Here is a 27,472-nt window from a genome sequence, read left to right on the forward strand (position 1 = left end):
ATCACCTATTCGTATAGGTGATATCACCTATTCGAATAGGTGATATCACTAAATGGCAATAAGTACCAAAACGGCGCTTCATACAATATGTACACATATCTGGTGCTAATGAACAGAGATCAAGATTGTTTAATTTTGAATTTTAAAAAAACGTGGCCAAAGGTAAATTGCCTTCTTTTATTTTTGTTTGCTTTGCTATAAAATTACAAAGTGTAATACATCACGCTATAATATCGAATTGTCACTTTCATTTATTAAAATTGCCACATTCTTTAGGGTCAGAACAAATCCCAATTTATTGCAGGTGCCTCGGAACAGAGAAAAGTGTTTTTCTACTGTTCAAAGGCTTCGAGACCTCATCTAACACATATTTTACCTACAATTTAAGTCGCCTGCGTGGCGCAGTGGTTAGAGCGTCTGCTCTAGGGTCGCAGAGTAAGGAGTTGATCCTTACGTCGCGGGTTCGAATTCCACTGTGGGACGTGGAGACAGGTCTTTCGGAAGAGACCGTATAAACCAAGGTCCCGTGTCGCAGTAGGTGCTGGCACGAAAAAGATTACTCACTGCTCAATGGCCTTGAGTGCTGAGTATAGGTCAAAAATTTGCAGCTCTCCACCGGCAAGTGGTGGCGTCTCCATATGAGTGAAAAATTCTCGAGAGGGACGTTAAACAACAAACAAACAAACCTACAATTTACCATATGACGACTCGTGTACATGTATTCATACTTGAGTTGTCTTTCTTTACGTATGTCCTGATTGCGGTCTGGGATCACTAGGACAGATTTCGATACGATAAAAGCATTATGATATTTTCAAAGAGAGAGAGAGAGAAAAAATATATATAAAATTTGCTACATTTCCATTTATATAAAATATATATCTGTGTAAGAAATCTATACATCGGTCTAAAAAACAAGAGGCTCATGGACCGCAACGCTCACCTGAGTAACTTTGGCCCTGCTGTTCTTCACCAGATTTTCCCCCTTGTAATACCTATTGTGGCCCCGCGAAAGCCCGGAGGACATGACTTCAACAAACTAGAATCTACACTATCCCAGGATGCTTCCACATAAGTTTCAGCTTTTCTGGCTCAGTGGTTCATGGGGAAAAGATTTTCAAAGATTTTTCCTATATATTTCAATGTAAAACTTTGATTCCTTATTGAGGCCCCGTCCTACCTCCGAGGGTCATGATTTGAACAATTTAGAGTCTACACTACCCAAAGATGCTTCAACATAAGTTTCAGCTTTTCTGGCTCAGTGGTTCATGAGAAAAAGATTTTCAAAGATTTTTCCTATATATTTCAATGTAAAAATTAGCCCACCCTACCTTGATTTGATCAATTTAGAATCTACACTACCCAAGGATGCTATGATAATGTGATGATATTCAATCATGAAAAGTCTAATTTTCATATCTTTACGTGTGTCTACTTTACTGTGTCTAATTTCTCCCCTGATTGGATATATCACAAAGATCCTTGGATCTCATCCACGTAGGACGGACAGACAAACAGTTCCAAGATTGTTCCACAGTTTTCATTGTGTTGAGAACCAAATAAATCAAATCAAAAGATTTCAAAATCATTTATTACATTTTTTTAAATATGAATTTAAGCAGTGTATTAACAATCATCAACAAGCAGAATCAAATGAGAACAAAGTATCTCCAACATAACCACATATACAGCTGATCAGACGGAATTCATCAGGTATGGCATAATGACTAGACAATACACAGTAATTAAAGCGTGTTAATGTAGCACGAAATAGCTATAACATAGCACAAAAAGATACATTGTAGTGATATCTGTAGCTTTGCTACAAAACGAAAACACTGATGCCAGTTATATTTACAAGCAACAAAAAAAACGTGTCTGTTGAAGTGAAATGGGACTCATACCGCATCAAAAGTTTAGCACTGGTATAATTAACGATCGTTCCCTCATGGATATACAATGTTACAGTCTGTTGACAATGATATTGCACAGGAACTCAGCTTGAATAGTTTGCATAGCGATCATTCGGATAATATTTTTAAATACTTTGTTACAAAGTTATTTCACTACGAATAGAAGCACCTTTTATCAAACACATGCTCACTGAAAGAAATGTCAGATGAAGTTTTCAAAACAATAGGTCTGTACGCCGACCATCCAGCATGAAGTTATATAGGAAAGCTTGTCCACGTGATTCGCCTGTTGTAGTCACCTCCAATCCACAAAAGAGTATTCTGTATGCTAATATCACAGAGACCAGCTTGTTCATCACATCGTCCATTTGTCTGGTAATTACTGCAATTTTACAATAAATATCTATACTTCTTGTGAACGTTAACTAAAGGTAAAAATCATCTGAATATAGTGATACAAACAGATATATCCTAATTCTCTAGAGTGGAGTTTCTTTTTTAAGCGGTAGGCCGTTGGGTCGAACTGCGCCTTGATGTCCATTGCACATCGGAGCAGGCATGATTCCATTTGACACAGGATCGTTAACCCCATTAAGTTTGCATTGGCTGTGGTCAATACTGGACAGTTTACCGATATTGGGACTGTTGATCCCGAGACTTTTTGTTACGTTTGGGTTCGTAACTATCCCGTTTCTCTTCCGTCTCATTTCCGGTGATCGCAGCGCACTCTGTCCCATGATGAGCTTGGAAGGCTGCTCCTTCACCGGACTTTGTTTCAGACGAAGTTTCTCAAGGTCGCTTTTGATATTCTTGAAATGTAAAGGGTTAATTTGCCAAACCGGGTCGTCTGCGAACTCGGCGTTTGGGTTGGTGATAATATTGATGGTTGCCGTTATTTCCTGTTGTTTGTTGTTTGAGTATTTCACAGGTGCAAACTGGTTTAAATTTCTTTCGGTAGAAGGAGAGATCTGGCTGTGGATATTATTCAATTCATTGTGAACCTCAACCATTGGCGAGAGAGGAGGGGACTGTACGGGGGTCTGAGGTTCACTTACCGGGGACAGGACACGGCTGGCTGGGCGCGGTCGGTTTCGGCTCATTGAACACTGCTGAAGCTGCTGTGTAAATGTCAGACAGTCACTACCTCCATGCATATTGGAGCTGTGGGCACTCTGATTTGTAGAAGAAGTAAAATTACTGGACGACTTGGAAGAATTGTTAGAAGCGTACGACTTACGTCGGTCAAAGGTTGAGTCGGGGGAATCGGAAGGCGAGCTATTGAGCTGGCTGCCATTAACTATGACCCCTGAAGTTACGCCACCGGTTGTATTTGTAGGTTTAGTGTCGTTACTGGAGGCTGACGAATTACTTCGACTGCTTTTGCAGCTTGGCGCAACAGCGCCGTATTCTTCCAATAACCGACACACACTGGAATGTCCACTTTTTATTGCAACTTTCACCGGCGTCCGACCAAACTGATCTGCGTGATTTGGATTGGCTTTGAATTGTAAGAGAGTTCTGACTACATCTTCGTGTCCTTCCTGTGCTGCAATGCAGAGAGCAGTGGCGCCCTGGTTGCAAGTGTGATCCACGGTGGCACCTTTCTGCAGTAAGAGACGGACGATTTGATCGTGTCCCTGCCATGCCGCGGACTGAAGAGCAGATCGCCGGTCGTTATCCACGGCATTAACCTGTGCTCCATAGTTCAGAAGATGCTGTACAACCTCAGTGTGACCTTGCCAGCTTGAAATGTGCAGCCCCGTTCTTCCTTCTAAATCGGTACATTCAGCATCGGCACCATTTTCCAGCAAAAAAAGAGCCATATCAGCCTTGTTTTCAAGGCATAATAGGTATAGAGTAGATCTTCCATCCAAGTCTTTGTAATTAATATTTGCGTTGCACGACATGAGGCACTCGACAACATCTAAGTGACCGCCCAGAGCAGCCACTCGTAGCGCAGTCTTCCCGTCATGTGACTTGTGATCAACTGTGGCGCCATGCTCCACGAGACAGCGTACCACCGCTAGGTGTCCTTCCTGTGCAGCTAGAACCAATGGATGTCGGCCATCGTTGTCGCTCTCGTTGACTTTTGCGCAGAACTCCAGAAGGCACTCTGCCACCTGCAAAAAATAAATTATGAGAGTCATTAAAGAATTTTTCCTAATTTAAATCCCACAAGACGTTAATAATCATTAATTATTTTAGAATGAAGTAAAATTTATCATTATTTCATACCATTTATGACCATTTACGTAAAGAAAGCACCTTGAGGTTTTAACCAAAAGTTAATCTTCTATTCAATCTTTGGACAAGGGATACAAATTTGATCAATGGAAAAGTTCTTGGGGTATATTTAGTACAGTCAAAACCAATAACAGTTTTGACTTGAATTAATGCCGTTTTGAATTAAACACAATAATCCTAGGATTTCTTTGTGTAACTGTCAATCGAAGAAGCTTTTTTAATTGACTTCAAGGAACAAATATTTGCCTTTTAATCAAATTTTAAAAAGCTTTTAAAAAAATAGAAATAGCGTTTTTTTTTTAGGTTTGCTGTTGCTCTTTCATCATTATTACAAAAGCTACACCATTAAACAAGCTTGCACATTATATAAAGGCATAATTCTGCAAAACAGTAACAAAAATCAATAAGTTTTAGAGCTGGGCGGGAATCTAATTATTTCCGGGGAGCAGGAGAGTTCAGCGTTGTATACCAACAGGAAGGTAACGAAACCAACAAACAAGAAAAAAGAACAAATAGACATGCAATCTACTTAGACTGGAGTGTGTTGTGCATTTTGTAAACTTTGTTCAAGTTTAATGTATAATATCGTTCACTTTACATTTTCTTCGGTTTAATCCTGCATCATTTCTGCATTTACACTGCATGAAATCACTCTTAATATACAGCACGGTTTCAGTATTCGAAGATTTGCTCCAAAACAGAGGAAATCAAACTTCTGATGAAGCTATAGACCTAAATATTATGATGCAAGTAAGTTTACAACATATGAATCTTTTATAAAAATAGTTCCATTTCCAGCCACCACGACAATACAATTTTATATATTCTACAGAATTGTTACTTTGCTTATTCTACATATGTATAATTTTTCATGAAAATCAGACAAAACTAAAATAGAAATATGATTTTGAAATAATTCAATAGATTTATTTATGTTTTGTAAGCAAGGACACACCTTCTAACGAACTACAATCAGAAAGATTTTCTTTATGTATTCTAGAACTGAACCGCATTTCATTTCTGCGGGAAGTGTAACAGTTTGAAATAATTTTAAGGACCATAGATTATTTACCTTCTGTAACCATGACATAAGCGATAATCAAATATTAAAAAATCGATATCGAATTATGCATCTTTGCTGTAGTCTACCATTTTACCGTGTTTCATCTTCATTCTGCACTTTGGAATAATTTAAATTCACCATTTCGTTGTTAAAAAATATGTGAACACCGTTCATTAAAATTAAAAAAAATTATAAACAGAACCATTCAATATGATGTAGTCGACATTTATGTCATGTATGATTGAAATCGGACCAAAACCACAAATGGAGTAGCATTCAAAAAAAAAATATTTACAGACGAACTGAACAAGAACACTGTACTCTTTGATATGGCTCCACTGTTGTACATGTATCACGTGATAGTTATGTTTACAATACACAGTATTTGTGGTATATGATAACTACTGTTTACACAGGACTGTTTACCCATACCCCAGGTTCTGTTGTTTGTCTGTTGTCTTGACATGATAACCACCTTTATGAATGAAAGAAAAGATAATGAAGGGTGATTTATCAAGCTTATTATCTCTATACAAAGGATAATTGACCCGGAATGTCAAATCCAATCACAAGTCCACATACATGTATGTATGAAAGAGTTGGGGAACAACTTGGTGTTGTCAATACGTCATTAAAGCTTTTTCACGAAGGCATAATGCATAAGTATCAAACTCTCCATATCAAAATTACTTAGCCTAAGCTAATGCGCGGCATCACAACTGTTACAGAAGTAAACCGGTGCGTTTTCTGAGAATTGGACACAAACAAAGGGGATGAGGGTACATAGCATATATACAGGAGCCTGATGCAAAGTCAATCAAAAAAACCCAGAAACATAGATATGATTTATATTCTTTCATATTACAATATACTTTAATATTATTTATATGTAATCATTCTGAAATAATTGTATATGCCTCCTGAGGGCCCTTGACTGGTGAATAAACATATTCTATTCTATACATGTATATATTGCACTTTTCAGCAGCTGTTCAAAGAAAACTGCAAACTTTCATGACAAACTGCAGTTACTGTTATCAGGTTATGGGATATCCTTCAAGATCAACAGCGTGCATTGTCAGTTAACATACTGACCTAATTCAACGGCAGGGGACAGACTTTAATGTCAAATTAGCATTATCCACAGGAAGTCGAGGGGAAACTGTTTTCCGGGTGTCGTAATCGTCTGTTTACTTTGGCCTTCAGGTAAACTGTCATTTACTTCAAATTAATGAGAAAACGAATGAAAAGTTATAAGGAAATTTCTTCTAAATGTAGACCCCTTATTTTTAGCATTTAAATTCATTTTGAAAAGAACGCACCGATTTACACTTCTTTTTTCATTTAATACTGCAAAAGAGCAGATAGATTGTATTAAAAGAGTTGGTGCTGGCAAATCCAATAGATTTTTTTTTTGTTAAAATGCAAATCGGCTTAATCTACTTAATCTGACAAAGCTATAATTCCCATAAGTGTGCAGTAAGTCTTTTCAAGTGTGAAGTATGGCTGATCAATTCTATCCGATTAAATATATGCAGCAAGCAAAATGTGCCAACTTCAGACAAAAATGGACTCTTTCTATACGGAGTCTATCAAATGAGAACACAAAGAAATTTTGATATCATGATTAAAATCTAGATTCCATGGTATTTCTCCATTTTCTGATAATAACGTTCTCAAATTGCTTGTACGTAAATCAAGCCATTCTTATGACCAAGTATAAAAACTTGATATATCAGATGAAGAGGTTTGAACATGCTCAAGGCGAATCCAATAACCGACATCTACCGACAATTTGTAGAGTTTGGTGGAAGCTGTACTTAACGAAAGCTTTGTAACGTGCCAAAATAGAAAAAAAAGAAATGTTAGCACACTCTGACAGGGATGTAACAATGTTGATCAACAGAGAGTGGTATCTGCCAGAACTGATCCATGTTCTCTTGTCAGTGTCTATCATCAAAGATCCACAAAGAAAACCACTAATTAACAGACAAATTCAGCAGGCAATACAACTTCTAAACATTCTTGTAACCAAAAGCATTCATAAGTCGTATACTTTTCATAAAGATATGCAAGATTTAACTTGGCATTTTATTGCGTCGAAGTTATATAAAAAAGATCCAAAATAATTTTTCTATTTTGTTAGGTCTGACGCAGCTTCCTCAATAATAATATTTCCGAGAATTTGTCATTGAAGTACTGCTTTTTTAACAAATTTCCTCACAAAAAAAAAAAAATTAATGTCTTACCAGGTATTTGTGCAAGATACTCTCATGAAGTTGTCAGGTTGAAAAATCTGTATTAACTGTCTGCCGGTAAATTCAAAATTTACAACATGACAATACCAGAGGATAGTGTTTCCTATAATATTCTATTCGAAATCACTTGAATTGTCAATATCACAGTTTTTGGTGTATTTTCTTTTTAAGACATTTTGAAAACAGTTTAGAAATGAGAAGATTTATATATTACAAAGCCTGACAAACAAAACAGAGGAACGTGTCGTCAGACCTTAAGGTTCATTTATACTCTGATAAGAGAGATAACTCTTTATTACATAAATGCCTATTATTCCTTTATACATTTGTCAAGTTGAAATGTCTTATTTGTTTAATTCTGCCCGCAAGCTATGATAGAATTGTTTGTATTTTACTTATAAAGTAGATTTCTTAAGGAAAATCATAAAAGTTAAAGCTACATTTTGTTTGAGTGAGCAGAGGGTTTATGAACCTTAAAATAACGTCGCAACAGATTCAATATAAAATTTTTGGTAAATTGTCTACATGTGTAGAATGGGTCATTGCCTTTTTATTGAAAAATCACAAATGTGTCAGAGCACCGCTTATACCAGCTAATGAGACTATTGCTAAGTGTGACCTGGCGGACGACAATGTGTGACCCCCTCTTCACCTGTGGAGGATCAATCAATCACACCTGAACTGACTCATCGCGAACCTCAATCTGACTAAAACGTCTGCTGCTGCTTAACGTCCTACTTCTCATTTTTACTGGTGATTACTTTACTTTATCAATTTGAATTTCATCGTCAGCACAGACAATAAAGCTAGATTTGACAGGTGAATATAGAGATAGATAATTCTTATCCAACAGGTGCGAGGGAGGTTAAATTGTACTCAGTGTGAGGGCTACAGAAGGGAATAAATCACACTACGTAAGTATCTGGGTGAAATAAGTCCATCACATGTCAGAAAAATAAGTAAACAGAACACAGTAATCTACATTTAAACCGTCAGGATTTCTAACAAAGATACTGTAAAAGCCTGCTGTCCAGGCGATTTAATGTATCGCTGCTAACTGCTATATACAAAGAGTGGTGAAACATGCAAACACGTGTAAACATAGTGCAGCACGTTCGTTGAGATCAAAGTCAGCGTTTTTTTTTACTTGACATGTTATTAACAATCTCAGCTGTCCAATCAAGTAAGGGGAAATTAAAACAGGACCAAATTTTCCTCCTCCGGCCTAGACCACAGCTGAAGTTAATCAGCCGTGATATAAACTACAATATGCATCTTGAAAGCATTTCAATAATAGCGATAGCGCTTTATTTTTGTCGTTTAATTCTGAAATATTTAAAATCTCGAACTAGTTAGCTGGTTCATACGAATTTTCCTCCATAGTTTTACCTGGCTTTCAGGTGTGCAGAGAGATAATTAATTTACCTCCAGGAAGATTGATTGCTACATCATACCTGATGTCGACCTCACAAGCTTATGTTAGAGGCCAGTATCTATTGATACCAAAATTAAGGATTGGGACAGAAAGCTAGAAACAAAGAATATTTCTAACATCTGCTGATGCCCCGCTGTCCCTTATTTAGATAGAATTTGAAATTGTTTACATGCCCAATAAAAAAAAACAACTCGACTGCCTTCAAATTAACGTCATATAAAACGTCGTTTTTGTCAGAATGTTATTTTCCACTTTTTAGCGTTCCCCATAGTTACAAACATTAATGACATTTAGCAAATGAGACCTTAAATTGTGTAAATATAGTGAGTTTAACTACACAGAGAAATCGATAAAATGCTCATCAATAAATGAGATGTCCGGCAATCGTTCTACTCATCAACAATTCTGTGTACTCGCTGTCCATTACCAAACAAGACAAGTATACTCATTAGATCCTGCCAAATAAAGCTGTTTTTAGAAACACTGAGAGTGGAAAGCAAACAATGGAATTGTTTTAGTTGTCTGTACATAACGATCATACCACACTGGCTCTGTCCGCGCCATTCACCCTAAAATCCTACACGCTTTCCCTCTTTTATTTGCATTCCTACTTCCTAAATATTTTTCTCCTAAAAATTTACATCAGTAGCTGGTTGGACAGAATAAAATGGCTATTTAAGTTAGGTTTTATATTCTTAATAAACCATGCGCTGTGATAATTAAAACCACTCATGCAACAGCAACGATTACGTAACTTTTATTTGAGTCACAAATTCTACAACCAGAAGCAATTCTGTGCTACTTTTTTAGAGTCTATACACCTGCTTTTCCCATTCTGGTTCGCCAGCTTTCCAGATCATTAAAAATGTTGCAAACTCAGTTATATTTCTTTAATTTACTTCTCTAATTACAGGTGGAATAAAAAAATCGTTAAGCTATTAAACATTTTCCTGCTATCACCAGAATGCACAGGGAATCGTCCTATATAATTAGACCTACCAGACCGGGTTTGTTAAATGAACTGAGATAGATATGTCAGATTAAACAACAGAGGATGAAATCAGCTGTGAGTTGTCAAGTTTCTAAAAGATCTAACAGACACTGAATCAACCTCCCGATAAAAACTCTGCATGTAGACCTGTAAAAATACACAAAACACGAAAATTGTGTCTTAAACTGATTGGTATCTCTAAAATGAAAGTTGGTTTGTTATTACAATTTGGCAGGGCTTTATCTTTTTTTTTTAACTTTATTCATAAACTCGCCATTGATAAGCAATTATCTTCCTCTAATGTTAAGTTTCAATGTCCTGGAATGACAACTCTGAATTCAGATTAAATATTTCAGAAGCATGTTGGTCTTTTATTTAAAAACAATTGTTTTCCTACTGAGACATGTCTAATTAAAAACTCTGCCTGATTAACCTCTGACCCTGTAAATTCCTGTTTGTCATTTTTGGTATGTGATCATCTGAGCTAGGCCTCTCTGGGTCAAGAACAAGGAATTTTACACAGTCCTTATCAGGGCCTTTTTGCAACCACTGCACATACCTAACAGATCAAAGTCACATGTGCATGTCGAGTTAAAGTACTTACAATGAACATGTAACTTAAAAGACTGACAATATTCGTTTTTACGCCGATAACACGTCAGAATTTATTAAAGGACTCCTAAATTTGTTTTAAACATTTAGTGGTATAGGTCGCCACTTCAGATGTTTTAACAACAGTCAACCTGAACAATAATGTTTATTTTGGAATTTTGGCTATTACATAATCCTTTGTTCTGCATTCAAAGTCAAAATCTGATTATTTCTTTTCTAAATGGATACGGAATCCACAGCATTATATAAATATCGATATTATCGTTCATTAACAATTTAAAATTCGGTGAATATAAATTCAATACCATATGAACAGGTAGAACTGTGAACTCAATAAATGTCCGAATTATAAATAGGAAAGTTAATTTTTAAGCATCGATAAAATTGCGTCTAAGGTCTGATTACTGCTGAAATATGGACTGATATTGTGTCACCCACTAGAATTTGTCGCCCCATACTGGAGAATTTCTTATTTAAAATAGATAAACAAAAATATGTCCTTAAATAATTTTTCTAGAACCCCCATCCCACTTTTTAAAAACAATAGATTCTACATAAGATCTAAAATTAAACATTTCATCTATTATGCAATTATTGCGTATCAAAAAATAACTTTGCATAATGTAAACAGAGGTTGGTATTTGGTTCCCGCAAGTCACACAGGAGTGCACCTTGGTTAAATAAGACACTTAGGTGTATAAAAACCACAGACGACTAGAAAAAAAAATACTGAATGAAATAAAAAGCAATCCTAAGTTTTTTTTACATTGACAAAAACACTTAGGCGGTAACGAGTATCCAATAACCGTGGTGAAATCGATCCTTTCTCAAAGAAATGTTTTTGCATAGGAATGTTGAAATGGACACTTGGCAGGGATAAAGGTAGATTCACCCGAGATGTACTACCAATAATAAATCATAGGTTATATTTATGACGTATTACGTGGTCTTACTTTACATATTGTAAGGATAGGTATTAAATAATGACGGTCATTCATAAATGTCCATAAATATATACAATATTTTTTATTTCAATTTTCACAAAGGTGCAGACCAAGTTTTTATTTTCACAAAATCATTAAAGCTCATTTAAATATTTTATACCATTCTTTTGGTTCTTGGACCAGTTACCAAGCTTAGATTATAATATGTAGGTTGTTATACTCCGGGCATGAATTAAATAAGTACAATATTGTACATTTACCTTTTGATGTCCCTCATACGCCGCCATGTGAAGGGGAGACCATCCAGCATTGTCCTTGTGCATTTCATCTAAACCTCGTTCAAGCAGCTGGCGCACCGTATCTTCGTTCCCTTGGGCAGCAGCTATACTGAGGACATTTCTTCCTTCGGAGTCTATCGTGTCCACAGCACAACCCCAAAATAAAAGCTGATATACAATTTTCGCGTGACCCATTGATGCTGCGGCCAGTAAAGCCGTTCGACCACTCTTATCTGCGTGATCAATGTCCGCATCCCACTCCAACAACAGTTCACAGACGTCACGGTGACCCTCGCACGCGGCGACCAGCAATGGCGTCATGCCGTCCTTATCCTGGTGGTCAACTTCGGCGCCCTGCTCCAGAAGGATGCCGACGACGCTTTCGTGTCCTTCACTGGCTGGAATACACAGAGCAGCAACTGATAACGCCGTCCTTCCATCACAATCTTCATGATTTATATCCGCTTTGTACTCTAGTAAATGCTGAACAATTTCAGAATGTCCCATGTAGGCTGCGGCAATGAGCGCGGTGCGACCTTCGATGTCCGCTTTGTTGACGTCTGCTTCGTGCTCCAATAGACGAAGTACAATATCCTCGTGTCCACCCCATGCCGCAGCCCGCAGAGCCGTTCGCTGATCTTTATCAGCATAGTTTACATCCGCACCCGAGTCCAACAGTAAACACACGACGGCCGTGTGTCCACCCCATGCCGCTGACCGCAAAGCAGTCCATCCTTCACAGTCTGTAGAATCAACAGACGCGGAAGCACTGAGAAGAGTGGCCACAACTGTCCCGTGACCTTGACGCGAAGCTAAATTTAAGGGCGTCTGTCCACTACGATCAACCGCCTCTACGTTTGCACCTTTTGTCAACAGAAGATTCACTAAGTCTAAATTCCCCTCGTACGCGGCAGTATGCAAGAGAGTCCGTCCGTTTCCGTCCACCTCGTTGATTTGGAGGTCCACATCTTCTAAAGTCTGGTCACATGATTCTGACTCTTCAATCATGCTGGCCTGAAGACTTGCACACTCTGCCTCTTCGGCATCCATCGGCATTTTAGCCCCGGCTTCCAGTAAAATTTTGACTACTTTTTGTTCTTTCGGAACACCGGCAGATAAACTGTTCTCTACATCTGCGCCACTGACTAATAACCACTGAGTTAGATGGTATGTTTGAATCGGTTCCTCGAAGCTGGTTCTCACCAGATGCCAAGTGAAATCCTGTACCTCAGCAGTTGAGAGATTTGCAGCGTTTACAGTATAATGCATCGCTAACATGCCGTGACCTTCCGCGGCAGAACACAGGTACTTTTGGGTACAATGTTTTACGTCCAGAAGCCACTCAGCAAAGCTGTGGTGAAATAAAATTTTAGTACCCCCGTTTCCCTCAATTAATAATTTTGAAAGCAGTTTTATGCGCTTGTCAAAATCTTCCTTTGTTAGCGTGAGATTTGACGTTTGCACACAGGAAAATAACTGTTCCTCAGTTAAAGGTTTTCTGGAGGCGAGAATCACATTCAAAATTGGCTGAATTTTAGAAAATTGTTTCCGCACAAATAACCGCTGACATAGCCAGAGATAGAGGCCATTAAGCGTCCCCGGAATTTCGCGGATCTCCCGTAACATAATGAATTTTTCTGAAACTCCGTCCAAAACTTTCTCCAAGTACAAAAAACAACCATTACTTTTGATGTGAAGTTGATTGAGCATTTCCGCCGTGTCACGACTTAGGTGTTGGCGGAGGTCCTCCTCAAGGTCGAGTCTACAGAGAATATATTGCTGGACATCTCGCACCACGTGCGACTTCCGGAGATCATCCAGACTTATCTTCCGGAAACCTGTGAACATACGAGTTACAGATTTGCTCTGCTTCCGTGATGAGCACACTAAGAGAAGCCAATTTGGAAAACTAGTGTGATTGTTGGCCAGAAGTTCGGCTATCGTTTTACTTCCGGTCGTACGATCGTTCAGTGACTGTAGATACGACTCGTCAACTGAGTCCACTAATAGAAATAATGTATGATTAGGAGGCTCAATGGAAGACAAGGGTTTCAGCACAAGTTCCTGAAAAGCCTCATCGGGGTTGCGTTCGATTTCAGCGGGGCGGCGTAACCGTTTGGCTTCAGAAGTTTCTAGCCTTTCACAGTATCCGGCTATCAGCTCGGAATTACACAGTTGTTCGACTAGTCCACTGATGAAGTTGGAGAGTGATAAACTGTCGATGTCATGCGCCTGACAGAAGTGGTAGCCTAACAAACGTTTGTTCAGCAGCGTCTGCTTACCCTGCGGGATAGTTGGCCACACCAGCTCGCAGCCGATTGCAGTCTTTCCACACCCTGGGCCCCCCATAATGAGGGCCCCACATGTCTTGGACGAAGGCCGACTCTCCAGACAATGGTTGATCTTGCTGAAGGCCCATTCCCGACAAAAAAACTGCTTCTTTTTCAGTAGGCACTGTGTCATCGTGGCGAGTGGTTCATTCCTCTGTTTTCTGGAGTGTATTCCTCCCTCACGCTGTCAAAGAAAAACATCAAGTGCAATAATTGCGTGATCCTAGCACAATTACACGTAATATATATTTTAAAAGTGTAGGCTACGCCAGAGGTTTGACATAATTACATTCGGTGACAAATATGAGCTATTATAGAAAAGTCGTAGTATAACGCACTCTGACGGTTAGCCCGGCCTGACTCTGATCAATGCCTGGCTGCAGCAGATGCAGAGACGGACAAAAAAATCTTCCAAACAATGCGGTGAATTAAGCCATTGAATGACATACATATATCACACTATCTCCTCTACCAATCAGGGGCAGATTAGCATTAATCGTTAGCGGCCTATTAAGATAACACCTCGAGATAAGGGACCAGATAAAATAAGGGGGGTAAACTGATACCTCTACAACGGGGGGGGGGATGCTCGAAGGGCCTGGACTCTCAGATTTAACATTCCCCTCCTGTGACAAAACATATGTGTCCTTAGTTCACGGACGACTCTTAGCAGTTATCTGCAGGGTTCAATAATCGACCCTTTCTGCCTTTGTCGATTTTTGCTGCGAGTTGGATTTCAGCCATGGGAAAGCGATGGGGATAACAGTGTTGATAGAGCGATAAAGAATGTCTTCAGTAGCTGTAAACCTTCTGCTGTTTAGTCTGCAGTATTTTCTCACAGACTACTGGGGTTTTTTTTTCTTTTTTTTTGTTTGGTTTTTTTTTTTTTTTTTGAAAACTCATTTCGACAGCCTGTACTTTTGATAATTCGTTTTACAAAATGATTGCAGACAATTTCCAGATATTATTATAATGAGATGGGGGATTTTAAGAGGTCCTCAAACACAATTTTGCATATTAAATGAAATGATGTACATGGTATAGGAAATATGTAGATTTTTGAATATTTTGGGATATCATAACTTGAAGATAAGTCAGACAGAATAATGCCGATATCTCAAGACCAAATATTGATCGGGATCTGAGAGAACACGTGCATTACACATTAGAAATCAGTCACAAACATTCAGATTCAATCTTCTGAGGAAAAAATCGATACAAACTCAGCAAGGCTTTTTGTCGCATTGCTGAAATACAAAAATAGTAATGGCCAATATACCAACTACCACAGTCATTTATTATACATTACATTGATTTCATTCCTAATTCAGCACTACTCATATACAAAAGTTAGAAATATACTATATATACAAAAAAATACTTACACTGTCAAAACTTTTTAAAATTATCCTCGCTTATTGCAGTAATTTATAAATTTATTTGATGCAAATCCATTGTCAACATGCCAAGAGAACTATAAAATTCCGTCCCAGACTAATTAAACACACAGCTCAATTTCCTTCCCGTCCAGTGCTTGGTCAAACTCAATACACACTGTTTCATTCAGTAGATATTTACCATGCTCTCCTACTCTATTTTTATCGCAGGCCAACACAAAGAATGTTGATTAGACGTTGTAGGCGGAGTTAGGTTTTAAACCCAGTAGCCCGGTTGGTTCTAATCAACTCTACTTTGCATGACAGACACCTGAAAACGTTATCGACTTTTTTTAATCCCGTACCTGTAAACCGTAAACTTTCGGTAATAGATGTAATTATTGTCATCATGTAACATTTGTTTTTCTCACTTCCCTTCTACCCTCAGGATAAAAATTCCATCGCCATCCAACTGATCAGTTAATTGACACATTTCACGTCGCACCTTGACGAAGGATTCTGCTGATAAGGGAATGTTAAACAATGTTTTACTGGTATTAGCCGTACCCACGAGCCAAATGGACATCTTGGTGTCGTAAATGATGAACTACCTAGGTGTCCTAAAAGCATGTTAATGTGTTCTTTTATGGATAAAAGTTTTTGTATAAATTTTATCTATCCTAGATAGACAAACATTTCTATTAAACAGAGTTTTATGATAAATTAATTTTCTTTTTATGATTCCAACATAACGTTACATCATACTCAATTAATTAAAGTCCAAACAACGAAATTAAAATTATTTCCAATATTATCTTTCCACTTTTCCATTTGTCCAGAGGTCTGGGTTGTATAAAATCGTCGTGAAAATTGATGATGGGTGATGGGTGGGGGCTAAGATAAATCTTGGACAAAGAAACGAAACAAAAGACTAAATTATATTCGATACACTCATTTTATTTTGTCATGAAAACTGAAATTCTATTTTGTTGGAGAAAGAGAAATGTCAGAACCAATACCAAACAACTCGAAAGATAATCGATTTCGGAGGGGGGGTGGTGATTTGATTTGAACATATTTTATTGTAATAATACATACAAAAGGATTGGATACAAGTTCTTTCAACTTAATAAATCCTCTCCTTGTTTTACAAACAATGAATACAATATGATTGTCATAATAAATAAATTGAGATAATTTACGAAAATTTATGTTGTACATGTAATATATATGGGCGGGGGGGGGGGGGTTACAAAAATTCCAAAATTATTTATCTTTTCTCTACGTCACCAAGCTGATCAAAATATTGAGGGACTTCTGTCCCTCCCCAAATTACCCATTATTACGACCACGTTGCAGAATTCATGAATAAAAGTATAATGACCGTATATCGAGCAATAATACAAAAATTATAGTTATGTCTTGCAAAATAAAGTACATCATTGGTGCATAAATAGTTTTTTTTTTGGGGGGGGGGGTCCTTTTGCTACATCAATTTTCCCCTCCAGTAATAATTTTTACTGTACTCTTTTGTCTTTCTCGGTCAGATAAATTAACCATCGTTCGCCCTAATACACAGTAATTGCTTCAATATATTGATTACTTCGGTCTATCAAATATAGCTATATAACTGAGAATAAAAGAGATGTATCAAATCATAATTTTTGGCAGGATGTCAGAATCAGAAATGGCCGGTGAGTCTGGTTACCCAGGAGAACCCAGGAGAGTAGCTAGGATCAGGAAAGAAATCTTCCGGAGGACTTTCGGAACAATTGGCTCTAAAAGCCACAAGGCATCGATCGAGTGGTGGATAGAAACTACTGTATCATATGTATAAATATACAAATATTGTTCCTTCACATTGAGTATGTTCTAGGCAAATCGATCGGCGAATAGACCAGAGTTAATTAAAGAAAAATGCGCTGGAAAAATTATGTGATAATTTCCTGAAATCAAGTGTTAAATTCATAGATTATTGATTTTTAATAGTTGTCATAATACAAATAACCATTTACAAAACAGTCACTTCTGTGATATAATTAATGATGATGGCCGTAACACCGTGGACGGGGTCCTGAGTTAGCCAGACACGTGAGTGGTAACCGCAGGTTGACACTATAAATTTGTCAATGTACAGGTATAAGTACATGTATGTAAAGTATTTACAAATGTGAACTAGTCACTCCCGTGTTAACCCAATACACGGCTCTACAAGCAAAAAAGTCGCACAGTAAGACTTAATATGCAGCTATTAAGGGTGCATTGTTTGTACATACGCCAACAGGCGCAAGAAGAATGCGACCATTCCTCTAGCTGTCAAGGCTTATAGTATTATAGTTTAATTGGATTGCTTTTGTGAAGTCTTTATTTGTAAAGAGATTAAGAATTTTTTCTCAAATGTAAAGCACACCCGTTGCTGAAGATGAATTATTAAGGTCAAGTAAGGCCCTTTACTCGATTTTCATGAACTCCATGGGAGCAGCTCAAGGCCTGATAAGTTGTCAGGAAGTAATGAGATCCGAATTCTTTATTGAAATGTTCATTAGAGTGGTTGCATGTTTAAGTTGAGGGTTTGTTCATATTCTGCATTAACTTAAATCACAGGTAAAAAAAAAAAAAAAAAAAAAAAAAAAGCAAACGTGCAACCACTTTACATTACAGAATACATGTCTCACAGGTCCTGTTTCATTTTTATATTTCGTGGGTCTAAATTGAGATAATTTCCATTGTGCTCAAACACCTTCAATGACTACAAAATCCGCTCTATTAAGTTAAAAAAAGAATCATTCATATCTTCAGTCATTCTGTCTCTACAAAACAAGCCATTCACCGAATTCCTTGCGAAACCAGGACAAATAAAGTCATCTGAGTTCCGGTTTCTCGCTGGCCCCTGAGTTCCGTTTCTCGCTGGCCTCTGAGTTCCGTTTTCTCGCTGGCCTCTGAGTTCTGTTTTCTCACTGGCTTCCGAGTTCCGGTCTCTCACTGGTCTAAGGGTTCCGGTTTCTCGCTGGCCTCTGGGTTCCAGTTTCTTGCTGGCCTCTGAGTTTCGGTTCCTCGCTGGCCTCATTGTTCCGGTTACTCGCTGGTCTCTCAGTTCCGGTTTCTCGCTGGCCTCATTGTTCCGGTTTCTCGTTGACCACTGATTTCTGACCTTTGGAGTCTTTATATCGTTCCTTCCCTTCCGTTCTCCGACATCTAAAATATCTTCTTTTATTCACTATTCTTATTCCTATCAATAAGCTTTTTTTTAATTCCACTGTAGATTTGTTCTGATAAAGACTAGACTAGAATCTTAAGTTTTAGAGCAGTAAAATATAACATATTTTGGAGGGGATGAATGGATTAAGGCGTCTTTATTTCTGTTTGTCGAATTGTGAAGTGGTGTTTGGTGAGAAAACTATGCACTTACCCTTTACTCTTAAAATTCTTGATCAGGCTACCGCATAACAATATTCTTACAATGGTTACCATATTTTAGAGAGAAAAGTAACTATTTATACTCGAACAGATGTAATGCTGCCACCCTATAAGTAGAACATTCGTTTAAAAAACAACAACATTCGTTTAAAAACTGAAAAATGAAAATTTTAAGAACTTCAAAAACTGGAAATGGATAAGATATGTGCTAAGAATGAGAACCGATAGCCCTGTCAAAATACCCTTTATGTGGACACCTGAAAGACGAAGGAGTTAAGGGAGACCAAACAAAACACGGAGAAGGACTGTAGAAAGAAAAGCGAAAAGATTCAGACCATGAAATGAAGCCGCCTTGAAAGCTTGTGTCATATCGTACTTTTTGAATTTACCGGGTGGCAGTAAATACAAAAATTACAATTTGACAACTAGTTGTCATATTGTAATTTTTGTATTTACTACCACCCGGTAAATTCAAAAATTACAACATGACAGCTTGTGACAAATCAGAATAGAGAAGACTTTTCTAAGGCCTGTTTCTTCTCACGGAAAGACATAAATAAGCCAAGCTAAGTCAAGTAAAAACTGAATTGAAAATAATATGAAGGAATAATGTGATACTAAATAAGATATTTCAAGAACATAATAATAATGATAAAACAATCAGCATCTACAAAGAAAATTAAGTAAAGCGGTTTATGACAGTAATAAAACTTCACTCCTTGAAGATGTTGGAGAATTTGTGTAAGTGCATTTATAAACAACCAGTTATTTAATGGAAGTTTTATGTACTTAAACAAAGGTGGCCTCAAATACAGAAGGGTTCGTGACTTGCAAGCTAATATTCAGACTGAATGAAGAACTCGATAGTACCCGGGCCAGCAATCTCTTTTGTAGTTACTGCGTCGATTTTCCTTCAAGTAAACAAATTTGTTTATTTTAATGGCATGAATGTGGCATAATTATCTGTATTTGGAATCCAATACTTGCCAGTGGAACATGCACTCTGACGCCTTCGATCCTGATTGACATTAACAAGACAGTAATCACGGGATACTAATCGTTTTATATCTATAATAATAGAAGTAAGAACAGAATTTGCACCTGAAGGCATCGTTATTGTCAGAAAAGTCAACATCCAAAACATGACCCTACTATTCTGGTGCACAATATGCAGCTCCGAAGGACAATTTTGTTTATGTGGAGTTGTGTTTTGGTGTGTTTTGCGTACTTTTAGACACATAATACTTCGTTTTGTCCCCATTTCATAAAGAGGTTTGACATGTTCTTTCTTCGTCCATCAAGTCCTCAATTTCTGGCATGTGTTGTTCTAAGGTTCTGTTGTAAACACGATTACTCACGTGGAAAATCATATTCAAAAATCTGGCAGGTCATTGCAAATAGCGCTCGCCAATACATGTTTACAAGATTCACGTGTCCTTGTGGTGTTGGCTAACCATACTTGGTAGGTTTCTAGAAAAGTAGAAAGAAATTTATGACATAAAATTTGTATTATACTAAGCAGTCCAGAGATTGCAATGGCGGTCTTTCCAGTAAAGGTTAAAAAAACGGACAGGTGCATTAATGGAATGATATACCCAGTAGTTTTTATTCTATTAAAACAAACATAACTTTACTGCTGTCAAGCGATCATCATTTCCTAGTTGTACACAAAAAGTGGTGGGGAACATTGATCTCTGGAATGATATACCAACTAACCTAGTTCTGGGGGTACCCCAAGTTCTCTTGAATGTAATCCCCTTGTTGTTAGCAGTGTGAATGACCTTGACTGGAGTAAAGTCCTAGCTAGGACATTTTTATAGGCAGATAATCATCCCCCTGTACTAGTCACTGACCTTCAATCACAAAGAGTCAGACCATTGCTTTTTTTCTCAGCAGGGTTTAGGATACATTAATCATAAAATTTCTATTTAGAATATCATCTGCTTGTAGACAAAATAATAACACTAATGCATCGTGAAAATACTGGTTAAATTTAATTTAAATTAAAACGATGGAGCATGCAGGGTCGTTGTCCCGGAAACAAGAATAAAGCAAACACAAAGTCATTTGTCTCTTTCATGTCGGAAGAAACAAGTTGTTGAAGTTTTTCGAACATTTTTTCTAACACGACCTTGATTATTTCTCAACTGTTCATTAAATATAATTTAGAGAAATTCTAGTGATACATTTACCATTTGGCCACACTCAACGGCCTCGACAAGAGGAAATTTGCGGACATGGAGCTAATAAATCGTCAGCAAAGAGTACCGTTAAAAAGGAGACAATATCGATTCGAATTCGGTCCGTTCCGTTAGAGAATGTTAAGTTCATTAGGTTGTGTCCACAAAGAGCTTTGATCCGAGAGTTATATACAGTTAGAATACTGGTACAATATTATAATATAATATATAATATGGAGAAAAAGCTCCTATGTAGAATGCAACGATGATATGGCTGAAAGAAACAGATTTATTTGCTGTAAATTTCTCGAAAATAAATGATGTTACGCTGAGAAATACAAGATAAATCAATTATGGTTTATCTTTAATTTTAACCATTTCACCAATCTTTTTTTCGATCTTCATCCGCCATATTGACCTTCGGAACTCTATGTAATGTGTACATTAGAGTTATCTGCACCTTTTCCCGATACTTGATGAACTCTGTTGTACGTGGTACGTTAGACAATGTCATTTAAACGATAGAACAGCCACTAATGGAACACATTTTTTTAAACAGCTTGACTTCAAAGTTTATGTCATATTCCGGATCTATTTTTCGTACGTAACCAAAACTACTTGCCAAATTGCCCCCCCCCCCCAAAGACATTTTAATAAATAAAAAAAAAAAGAATCCTTACTCTCTAAGCAAGTTCTCTCCCTTAAGCGTGCGAAAGAATCAAGTCTACCTAGTCTAAATATCTTGATTTTAAAGCATCAAGATAATGATTTGGACATTTACAAGATGGTATATGGACCCCCTTACCCTTAAAATAAAACGAACAGGAAGTCCGTCTACATCAGTGCATCTGTTATTCACTGAACCTAAGAATTGCTTAAAGAAAAATGATTTTTACCATGATTCATATTCTCTAACAAGTCATATGATTTAAGTTGAAAGGATGCACATTGAATTATTTTATTAAAGTAGATCTTTATTCAGACTTGAATGATTGTGGTGTTTAATAAAATACAGTAAATGATTATATATATTTTACACAATACTTTTAATTTTCTTTATCCTCTTACATTGGTTTATGTACATGATGTACTTACTTAAATTTACATGTAATAAAACGGTCAAAGTGCAGAATATCACAATGTAAGGCACATATAGGGAACTGCCGAAAAAATGTTTCCAATAACACGTCTTTTATACCACAATTACTACAATTACTTCAACGTAATTGGCATTCTTTGCCTTTATTAATTTCAAAAGCTTTCAATCATAAAAGTCATTTGTTTGAAGCACATTTTGCTTTTAGAACATTCTTTTTCCAACAGTATCTGTCTGGCAATCCTCAAAAGAAATACAATGCTTTCTTTACAGCTCAGACCTTTACATCAATTCTATAATTAGATGGTTTTCATCCTTTCAAACATGCAAATTAAGGGGAGGGGTATTTCTGCTTGTCTAACAACCATGGTCCTTAACACAGGTTGACCATGTATAAATTAACGGAAGTCAGTTCCGCTTCATGCAGGTGCGTTCTAATTAATCACATTCCATTTAACACTTTTAATATCTGCTGCATACCTTATCATTAAGTAGACGTGTACTTTAACATAATGGTTAACAAGATCAAAAAAGGAATATTACATCTGCAGTTAGTGCTCCTGTGTAAATCTGCATAACATATTAATTTTTCTCTTGCCACGATGAACATTCACCGGTCTTTATTAACAGAATACATATATGTGACCTCCAAGGCCACCCACCATCTTCGTCTGCTCAGCAGACTTATGGAGCTTTTCGATTTTCGATTTTTTTTTCTTTTGGTCAAATTTTCTCTTTAAAGATTTTTTTAATACATATATACAATATTGATTGTGAACCAAAACACTGAACTTTCTAGTTCTAATTTGAACGAGAAATATAACCTACGATGACTCTTGCTCAATTTTATATTATTTTTTATTCCTTGCTCTACTCTGGGTCTCTCCCGTAGTTCAGGGATAGCTTTATTGAACCGAATAGAGAAGCTCGTCCGACAAGAATTTGCCCTCATCGATCATGGACACGAGGATTTCAAACGATAGACCTCCATGTCACTTAATGAGTAGAGATCTAAACGCTAGCTGATTTTTCTGACAGATGGCGCGACTAAGTAGGAAACTAGAAGGCTCTACCGTTAGAAAGCAGTTAAACCTTGTTTAATCGATAATACTGGAATCGCTGATTAATGAATTTGCTTTCTAAATTTTATTATGTAATTCCATAAATTTACTGAACAGCCAACTACTTCAGATTAGTTAGGTGTCGAAATTTTGTATGGAAACAACAAAGTGGGATTTAAAGCCTGCAACCTTACAGCTATGTGGCAACAATAATATAAAAAAAAAACTGTCCTTATAAAATGATTCAAATTTTAATTAAGAAAATATGTTCACCAATAAAAAAAAATCCGTCCGTTTCCGACTGCAGGCTGCTATAGCTTCGGAAGTTGCAGTTTTTCACACTTGCCTTGATATCTCGACTGAAAATACCAATTCTTGGATCCCCGCTACTCACTAGAAGTCTGCTACTGATCTAATTAACAAGCAATGTTCTGTTTGCATATTCCGACTATTTTTATGATGTTATGTAATATTCGTCTTGTATTCTGGCCGATTCAGCAGCAAAAAATCAATGCACAGTAATCCCAAAAGAGACCTGTTTTACATACGAAATAAATGCTTAAAAGACTTTCAATGTTGTTTTTCTGGGAAGAAGATATGTTGCCTTTCGTGGCCAGTATCACTCTCAGAAGCTAAAAGACACACTGAATAAGAATCAATTGAACTGTGTATTCGCGGTAAATAGGCAAAGATTTCTCACGTCAAAAACAACTCGGTGTCTTCATTGATTCTAGGAACCTTTTGCTTCGAGTTAATCTTAATCAATAAGACGGTTATCATGGTTATCCTCAGAGAATCAAGTTGTATGAAGCCTTGCTACTAAAACATTTTACTTGTCTTCAGAAAAAAAATATATTTAAATCAAAGAATCATATTCTAGAAATATTCAACAGATTTGAAAAAAGTAAAAATTCATTTTCACACTATTTTAAATGGGTCTCAAGAATTCAAGTTGAATAGTTGCTCTCTATTGCTTACTGTTCCAGTTGCAAGACTGGAAGTTGCGTTTATTTCAAGAGACACTTGAGACTGAAAAGCCGAGATATATATTGTACGAAGCCAGACTGGAACGTTTGTCGCCTACTGTAATATAATTATTTCTTTCCGGTAAAGATCTGGGTGGGCAAGAGAACAACAATATGAAAATCCTATTCTTTGAAGCGTTTTTATGATGAAGATTGGTACCAAACGTTTGATCGGCGCTGAAGAGCTCCACTTGAACTTCGTGTTTCTGTAAAACATGCTTTCCAGGTTTGTTTTGGGTGTATAAGTGATATTTACACTCGATGTGAATGGCTTATTGCGGTGTTAATTGGCTTGGTGTTGGGACCCCTTTAAATTTTTATGAAAAACGTGATCGTATTAGTCTAAAGCTTTTAATTATGAAACTTTTGTAACAGAAAGATGAAAATCCAAGGCATTCTTGAAGGAAAAAGTTAAGAACAAAAAGGTGACCTCGATCAGCATACAATTTATTTTCATCTTATTCATGTAATCCGAATAAATGCTATCTCAATGAATACCCCACATTCCTTTGCAAGATGTCAGATTATTCTCTGATCTGATCGCAAGCTATTCTTATTATGTTAATTAAAGCGAATATGTGACAAAACCCATCAGATTATGTCCTGTTGTATTGTCAAGCAATATCCTTATAAATGGCTAAAGATCTGGCAGGGGCTTTGTACTTACCCTGAAAAAGGCAAAAGGTCCAAGGGCCTTGACAATCAAGTGTGTGGGATGCAACGAATTTGCAATTATATCACATCAATGTGGAAGAGGCAAGAAAATGTAAATAAAAGCTTTCAATATATATACAGATATAAATTTAAACTGGTAAGGGTGTTATTTTGGCGAATCATCCCCAGGTAAAGAAAATTCGCGCAAATGACCACGCGAAAAATCATTCCCTATCGTATAGTTATACATGTACAATTCCCGGCATGGCTAGGGATCTAAATATACATTGTATGTTACCTCAGATTGTTTAACCTTTATGTAAATGATCAATATAAATTCATATTGTTAAAAAATGTTTGGAGTTGCCAGTTAATATTCCTTGTATCGTTAACAATTACACAGTTTATATCTTAAATTCAGCCTTAATGTACTTGCCGAATAGCGGCCACATTTTTTGTCGTCTATAAACTTTAAGGAATCTACATTTTAGAAAGATAAGCCTCGCTTTAATCGAGATGGAATTTTTAAACTGAAATTGAAACATACAGCCAACATTTTTAACCCATAAATCTGTCACAATTAAAGCATAGTTACAGAGGTGTTAAAATAGCAGCCCAAAGTAAATGCAGAGTAAATCTGTTTAAATGGTGCATATCTACCAGAAATAATCACATAAGAAAGGAACCGAAGGCCAACATTAATATTATGGCATAATACATTTGACATATTTATATAAAGTGCAAGGTAGGATTAATTTGTCAAGTACCTGGATTTCAAATGCTGGATCAAAAACGTTTTTATACCTATACATCTGTAATTTGAATATGGTTCAAGAAACGGCTTGACTGCTCCATTCCCTCTCGTTATATGATAAGGAACAATAAGCTATTTCAACATTCAATCTGATTCAGCAGAATATTTCATCGATTCTGTAATAAATAACACTGTAATTAAAGTGACGGAAAAGTTAGGGTTAATGATGGGGATCGAGATTGACTTTCACCACTGACACCTGCTTGATATAGATGACTATCTCGGATTGACGCGGTGACAGGACGCTTGGCTCTGTAACAACACTAAAACCACTGGGTTTTCTATAAGGTTAAGGATACTGTACTGTATATAAGGTCACACTTATACCTACACTCTGCAGGTGCTAAATGATATTAATCCTTAGATTACGTAATTCACCCTTATTTATTTGTCTTGTTTGCCTTGTGGAATTTTTAGTGTATTGATAAAAAGTGATTGAAGGGTTTTTGATCAGAATAACTCTTCTTTTTTGGTTTGGAATAGAGAACCTTGTGGGTAAATTAGTTTATATACGTTTTTCTACTGTTTCTCTACGGGTACAATGGGGGATTTAGAGTTACCAATACCTGAAAATTTTCAAAGCGTATACATAATTTCTGGACCACGACTCTTTTTTTTTTCAGTCCCATTAATTTGTAAAATTAGGTGAATTTAAATTCCTTAGATAGCTCCGAGACAGATGTCGTACCAAAAAAAAAGGCACGGATTGCCATCGCTCCTGACATGAAGAACTATTTGCCCCTCGGAGCGGATGCATCGCCAGGGACATTGGACTGATAATCAGGATTATATCACACTGCATACAACTGCAGAGAATAATGATGGGAGAGCTTTGTTTTCACAGACAATAATCAGAGACACGAAGTCTGACAATTCTGTGCTTTCTGAAGACTGAGGCGTTGAGTTTGTAATTTCTCTGCATTACCATAGCATCACCATCTCTGTTGACATGCTATTGGGAATCATCTATTTTCCGGATAAATTGTGCATTTATCTTCATGAAGACGGGCTATGTGACAAAGCATCATCTGCACAGGATGTTTTATTATTACTTTACAAAAATATGATTGCTTGCCTTGCAATTGTATAACCATACAAAATTAATATATTTCTCTACATGTATACACAGTATAGGATAGTTGAATCCACACTTTTCAAAAGTTATGTCACTTCGAAACATCTTTGGGGAGAAAAAGAGAATTCTCCTAGAAGCCTTTGTAGTTTTTTGATTTGTAAACTTTTTCATTTGGCATTAAAATTAGTTTGCATCTTGTATTTTGATCGCCCTACCCATTCAAAACAGTCAATTTATCGCAAATGTTTGGTACATGTAATATAAAGATGACAACTATTTCTTTCCTTTTTGACCTTTCCGTTGACCCCGCATAGTAACACAATCCAATTAACTACATACATATATTTGCAAAGCAACTGGACTACTCGGGGACGGATCTAGATATGGATCTGGGGGAGGGGGTCGGGATCCTCCCCTTGGAATTTTAAATATCTATGTAAAATAACGAAAAAAAATTTGAATCCCTTAGGAAACACGGACCCCTCTTGAAACTGTAATGAAAGTCCTGTATTTGAAAAGAGTTGACTCAGGAAAGTGTCTTCTCTTACCCCCTTTCAGAAACCTTTCAGGTTTGGGCAGGTTATTTCCTTTTTATTTGTCCAAAAAGAGCCCCCCCCCCCCTCCCCCCCCCCCAAAAAAAATCCTGGATCCCCCCCACTGTAAGAAGCCTTTGAAACAATACGTAAAGAATAAGAAGCTTTAGGAT

At 36.9% G+C, this 27,472-nt stretch overlaps 1 protein-coding gene across 1 annotated transcript; it reads right to left on the minus strand.

Annotated features, from left to right (window-relative positions):
• Nucleotides 1-1,569: 1,569 nt before the first annotated feature.
• On the minus strand, nt 1,570-15,644 carry LOC133179177 (ankyrin repeat domain-containing protein 50-like). The gene is made up of 3 exons (XM_061313967.1): nt 15,454-15,644; nt 11,721-14,252; nt 1,570-4,033 (listed from the first exon to the last, which is right to left on the minus strand). The coding sequence occupies exons 2-3, from the start codon at nt 14,199-14,201 to the stop codon at nt 2,393-2,395; spliced, it is 4,122 nt and encodes a 1,373-aa protein (XP_061169951.1). The 5' UTR covers nt 14,202-14,252; nt 15,454-15,644; the 3' UTR covers nt 1,570-2,392.
• Between the last annotated feature and the right edge of the window lie 11,828 nt (nt 15,645-27,472).

The sequence above is a fragment of the Saccostrea echinata genome, unplaced genomic scaffold (assembly GCF_033153115.1).
Source record: "Saccostrea echinata isolate AGI-Se365-2 ecotype Australia unplaced genomic scaffold, CSIRO_AGI_Sech_v1 ptg000004l, whole genome shotgun sequence".
NCBI classification, from domain to species: Eukaryota; Metazoa; Mollusca; class Bivalvia; order Ostreida; family Ostreidae; genus Saccostrea; species Saccostrea echinata.